Consider the following 6,000-nt stretch of genomic DNA (forward strand, 5'->3'; position numbering starts at 1 on the left):
AAGCATGTGTGTAAGGAAATGTGTATGCGTGTGCATGTAAGCATGTGTGTATTATGTACGTGTGAGCATGTGTGTGTGTGTACGTAAATGTGGGTGTGCGTGCCCTAAGTGGTTGGGGGAAGGAGCTGGCAGGCCGGGTCCGCTCTCACGGCCATGCCTGAGCATGTCTGGTGTCTGCGCTTATTTCACCACTGGCTTTGGCTGCCTTTCCTTTCCCTGTCGAGCTCCCAAGGACAAGCCAGAAAGGAGTCTGATTGTCACAAGTGCCATCGATGTCAACGTAGGGTGACAACTCGCCCAGTTTGCCCGGGGCTTTCCTGGGTTTAGTCCTGTGTCTGGGAATTCCCCCGGGTCTCGGCAGTCGGGGGAGGGTTGGCTTTGGGAGGTGCTGCTGCTCCCGGGATGTCTCCCAGAAATCTTCCCTGCAGAGGTTCGCTTTCCCCCTCCGCCCGCTCTGAGGAGCCTGGCTCGGGGGTGGAGGTGCCGTGGGCCTGGCAGAGCCCCTGAAATGGGTGGAGCGAACCCATTCCCTGAGAGCAGAGTTTGGGCCGGGCCAGGGCCGCAGAACTGGGTGTGCCCCTCCAGGTTCCCCTGTCGGCAGCCGTGGAGGATGTGGCCGTCTGCTCCTCCCTCATTCTCATGCCCCCTCCTTGTCTCTGGAACTGCCCCGACGTCCTTCTCACCTTCCCGGACCCCTGCGAAGCTGCCCATTTGACCGTTCTCTAAGTTGGAGGGCTCGTCCCTGAGACAGAGAAAAGTTCTGCATCTGTGACGAGCCACCCACTCCTCAGTGGACTCACCATGCATCCCGGTTACTCTGTTTTCGGCACTGTGCTGGTCTCTGGGTGCAAAGAGGAGTGAAGCACCACCTTCCCTCTGGGACTCACTCTGGTGAGAGGTGCGGAGCTGCACCAGACACGTCACCCACACGGCATGAACGTGCCACTAGAGATGTGCACAAAACACGAGCAACAACCCCTGCTACCTTGGGAGCTGCGGAAAACTTTAAAAGGGGACGGGATAAATGAGTTGGGTCCTGAAGGATGAGTAGGAGTTGACCAGCTGAGACGAGGAGGAAAGTAAAGGACAGCCCACATCAAGGGATAAGCTGACTGCTTCTAGGGCATCCCATTCTGGCACCCCATTCAAATAAATCAGCTTTGTCCCATCATTGCCTCGTTGTCACAGAGAAATGACTTCAGCCGCCGTGGTACTGAGCATTAAAGGCACGCTGGGCCGACTCACCGTGAAGAAGTCACAGAGCGTCACGTGGGGGAAGACCTCATGAGCTCTGTTCTTTGCACACTGACGCTTGCTCTCTCTCCAGAACTCCTGAAGTTTCTCCAGCAGGGCCCCCGTGGGGCAGAGGAAAAGGGCGTACTCTTGGGGGATGGGGTCGTCCAGGGAAGGGTCATTGCGATGGCAACGCAGCCTGCAACAGAGAACAGGCCACCTTCACTGGGTGTCACGACAGAGCTATTTCCCCGTCGATGACAGACAACAGCAGTGACAGCAGTGCAGAATCGTGGGGCGTGCTGAGCACGTAACGTGTGTGCAGCGCGTAAGTCGACCCCCCAGCCGTCCGCGGCCGAGACGCGCCCGGCAGAGGGGCCATGCGTGCCCACAGACCTGCTCCGTGTCCCCCCTGCTCCCAGACCCACGTTAGCCTGATTCCAAGGCCAAAGACGGAGAAAATGAAAGACAGTTTGCAGGAAGACTCAGAACCCACTCTTCAAGTGATTTTGTGGTCTAAGCCTCTCCTTGGTGTTGAACAATTTTATGGAAAAAACTCATGTGTTTATTTTACCTCAAATTTCAAATTAATATAAAAATCAAAACTACAAAAAACTAGACAAAGTTTAGGTGGTCACCATATTTTCTTTCGATTGAGTACGTTGTTATTTTTTGAGACAGAGTCTCGCTCTGTTGCCCGGGCTAGAGTGCCGTGGCATCAGCCTGGCTCACAGCAACCTCAAACTCCTGGGCTCAAGCGATCCTCCTGCCTCAGCCTCCCGAGTAGCTGGGACTACAGGCATGTGCCACTGTGTCCGGCCAGTAAGTTATTTTAAATTCAAGAAAAAATGCTGCACAACCCAGCATAGGAGTCTGTTCTCACTAATAGTAAAAACAGAAATGAGAACAACCATGAGACACCATTTTTCTCACCTGTCAAATTAACAAAGATATTTTTAGGGATAAACGTTATGCTCAGTGGTGTCAAAGGCACAGCAGTAACTCGAGGATGACTCTGTCCAACCTTTCTATGAATATGAAGCAATTTGCGGATATGGATCAAGAACGTTAACACACCCCACCCTGTCAAAATTCTACGTCCAGAAATTTGTCCCAAGGAAAGAGCAAAAACACTGTATGGTCAACACTTTCATATGAAATATTTACCGTAGGGTTATTTATAAAAGGGAAAAAGAAAAACCTAGATAAATGATAGTAAACCTATCATGCAAGTATTCAGTAGAAATTATGGTTTTGAAAAATTTCCAGTGACTCAGGGACGTGCTTATGACAGAATCCCAAGTTTAGAAGGCAGCGTGCAGCAGCCCGGGAAGCACTGGGTGTGACGAACACGTCCTCCTCAGTAAACGAAATATAGTCGAGGCAGCGAAGCCCCTTCACGTCTTGGCCCCCTTCCCCCTTTCTACATGTCTCTTTAGGCGCTTTGTGTTTCTCCGGGGAATGTGCTCAGACAGGGGACTGCAGGGTGATCGGCCGCGCCCTCGTCAAGGTCGGACGGACGCCCCAGCCTGCCCTCCACAGTGAGTGGAGACCCCCTCCCCTCCCCCAACAGCACTGGAGTTTTTTTTGTTTTAGTGGTACCTTAATTTGCACTTCCCCGATTACTAGTGACATGTCTGCCACTCTCGATTGGGCCTTGGGGACCCGGTTGTCTCCCTGTTTCTTGATGGGTCTCCCAGTCTCACTGGCTGAGTCACAACTGACCACGTCCTCACGGCAGTGGGCCTGGTTTTTAATTCAAAATTGGCAACTGGGCTGGATGCGGTGGCTCACGCCTATAATCCCAGCACTTTGGGAGGCCGAGGTGGGAGGATCGCTTGAGCCCAGCAGTTCAAGAGCAGCCTGGGCAGCATAGTGAGATCCCTGTCTCTACAAAAAATTTAAAAAATTAGCTAGGTGTGGTGGCCGTGAGTTGGAGGCTGCAGTGAGCTATGTTCATGCCACTGCCCTCCAGCCTGGGTGTCAGAGCAAAGTTCTACGTCTATTAAAAAAAGAAGTGGCAACTGGCTTTAGAGTTAGGCTAGCCCCGAGTGTTCTGGGAGCTTCCCTTGTCTTGTGAAGGGGTTGAATATTTGCCTGGGCCTTGAGTTTCTGGAGGAGGAAGGGGGTTCCCACTGGGAACAGTGCAGAAACCCATTATCGGCGGGTGCCATCCTGCTGTGGGGAGGGCTCGCCAGCCTGGGGGCCTGGGGTCTGTCTGATCCTCACCACGGCTACCCCAGAGCAGAGGACTTCCTACCCGGGGACAGAAGGGTGGCATCGTGGCACATCTAGGCCAGACGGGGCTTTGGAGAACAGGGAGTCCTCTCCTCAATCCCCAGAGCAGAAGACTGTGGCCCGAGGCAGCCGGCGGCTGTCAGAGCCACACCGCTGGTGCGAGGTGGGCTGAGAACCAGGGAGGACTCTCACCCCGACCCAGCCGCCTGTGCCCGAGGGGAGAGTCACGGCCACCGGGGGACTCTCTTCCCAACAGCATGGCAGCGTCTGCTTCATATCAGCAAATGGCTCCTCCCTAGTTAGTCAATGAAATCACACACACTTTTTCCTTCTCTGACAGTCAGATTTGGATTAAATGAGATTTTTAAGTGAAAAAAGCTTTGTTGCAAGTGCTTTCTCTTTTTCCATTTTGAGCGAGGGCTGGGTAGGCGCAGAGGTTATTTTGTTTCACTTTCACCGCGTCCCCGTCCTACCCAGGGGCTGCTGGGCACTTCCCAGTGTCCGCCCCGGAGAGAGGGGTCTCGGGCACAGGGCAGCTCCGCCGAACAGCTCCAGGCCGAGAGCCAGCCGCACTCACCAGTCCGCGGCATCCTCCGCCGACTTCCCGCCCGTGGCTGCCAACGCCTTCAGCCTGCAGGGAACAGACACAGGCACTCAGAGTCACGCTCTGCCATCTCTGGAAAAGGGTCTGAGCAGCAGATGCCGCCTCGCGCCCACCAGGCCTGCAGGGCCTGCCCGACGGGGGCCTGGCTGCCGGGCTTCCTGGCTGGGAGCTCGTCCCCTCCCTGGCTGCCCACCTCTGCAGGGTCCCAGCGCTCAGGACCTCGCCTCTGCCCACCCCTGCAATTTGTCTCCCCTCCCACCCCCACCCTGCACTGGAGTGACACAGACCCACCTATGGATCCTGGAGGTGGCCGTGAGCGGTTCTGCCCCTGGCTGGGACACAAGCTTCCTACCCCGACATCCCTCGGCGAAATGCCACTGATCCTTCCAGCCCCCGCTCAGACGTGCCTCCTCCTCCGGGAAACACCCGTCCTTAGGCCGCCCGGGTCCGCCGCCCCCTCCTGCATTGCCCCCCACGCGAGCCCTCATCGTGGCTCTCACAGCTCACTTGACCCCCGTGTCTCCCCTGCTGGACCTCGAGGTCCCTGAACCCCCGGTGGTGTCTCATTCATCATGGCAGCCTGGGGCGTGTATATGTTAGACTGAATTTAGCTGAACCGGACTGCACAGAACAGCACAGGGCACAGCTAAGGTAATTTATCGGGAACTCGGGCTGGGAACGGCCGAGGTCCACGAGGAACCCGACAAGGGGCTGCCGACGCTGCTGTGTTGGCGAACCATGGGGTCGGGTTGCGGCTCCCTGGGGAGGCTTTAACCGGGTGGCCTCGGCACAGAGCCTTACTTGGGGGAGCGCCAGTGTAAGTGAGAAATTTAGAACGCATTTCTCTACCCTCACTGCGTGTTTAACGTTTTAACTGGAAGGAATTTGGGGTATGAGCCCACACTGCGGCTTCAGTAGGGAACTCGGTGTGGGCTCCTTTAGCGGCACCAGGACCCCCGATGCCAATCAACTGCCCTCGTCCAGTCTGCGCCTGGGAGGGGAGTAAGACAGGAGGGGTCCAGGCATGAGTGACCCTGCACACACGTCACTCAGCTGCGGGTCTAGCAGACGCCTGGGTCACCGTGAACGTAGCGGTGGAGACAAAGCCCTGACGGGGGAGGAGAGGCAGGGGTCCGGCTGCAACGTGGGTCCACCCAGTTTGGTCGAGGATTTGTTACAGCATGGAGGGAAAGGTCAGCTTCCTCCCAAATCCGAGGTTACTGAAAGTGTGTTTCTGATATATTTTTCCACGTGAATGAGCATCTGAAAAGGACCCCGTCTGAGAAACCCGTGTCTATACGGCGTCTGCCCTCTCTGAGAGGGGCGACTCCTCGGGTGAGCAGGACGGGCTGACGGTTTCTGTAGCTTCTTGGCTACTGGCTACTTAAGGACGGACGGACGGCTGTCCCTGTTCAGCTCAGGGACACAGTCCTGCTGACGGTTTTCCCAGCAGGCCTCAGCGTTAGACACCTGGTGGGCTGTGGGGTCTTTCACATTAGAGTTTGAAACACCGTGGAAAGGCACCTTCAGAGTCCCTGAGCTGCACACAAAGAGGTTACAACCAGGCCCCGGGGTCGAGGACGGCTCTAGGAACACATGGCTTCTAGTTTTCACAAGTTTCAAGGTCGCCCCGCTCAGCCAGCAGAGCTCGTCTTTCAAAGGTCAAGACCGTCTCATTTACGAAAGCCGAAGAGGCCTTCTGCCGAGCCTGGTCTCGCCGCGAGGAGCACGGCTGGAGCAGGAAGCGGCGGGCACCTGGGCCTGCGGGGGCGCGGGGTCGGCAGGGCCGGGCCTACTCACGCGGTGTGCGCCGGGAAGCCCATGGCCAGGAGGGGGTCCAGGAGCGAGGGGGTGCTGCGGCCCCGGAGCCTGTTGGAGACCTTGGCGTAGAGCTGCGTCTCCCCCGCTGCCATCTCTTCCTGCCC

At 56.6% G+C, this 6,000-nt stretch overlaps 1 protein-coding gene across 2 annotated transcripts in view; it reads right to left on the reverse strand.

The window, feature by feature from the left end:
• The window catches only part of UBASH3A (ubiquitin associated and SH3 domain containing A), a 38,350-nt gene extending 32,350 nt beyond the window's left edge, over positions 1-6,000 (reverse strand). For both annotated transcript variants that reach the window (XM_069472256.1, XM_069472255.1), the window contains exons 1-3: positions 5,876-6,000; positions 4,049-4,102; positions 1,246-1,432 (exon numbers count right to left, since the gene is read on the reverse strand). In XM_069472256.1, coding sequence (XP_069328357.1) covers positions 1,246-1,432; positions 4,049-4,102; positions 5,876-5,988 — 354 coding nt within the window. In that variant the 5' untranslated portion in view covers positions 5,989-6,000. The remainder of the gene's footprint in view (positions 1-1,245; positions 1,433-4,048; positions 4,103-5,875) is intronic.

Source organism: Eulemur rufifrons, chromosome 7 (assembly GCF_041146395.1).
Source record: "Eulemur rufifrons isolate Redbay chromosome 7, OSU_ERuf_1, whole genome shotgun sequence".
NCBI classification, from domain to species: Eukaryota; Metazoa; Chordata; class Mammalia; order Primates; family Lemuridae; genus Eulemur; species Eulemur rufifrons.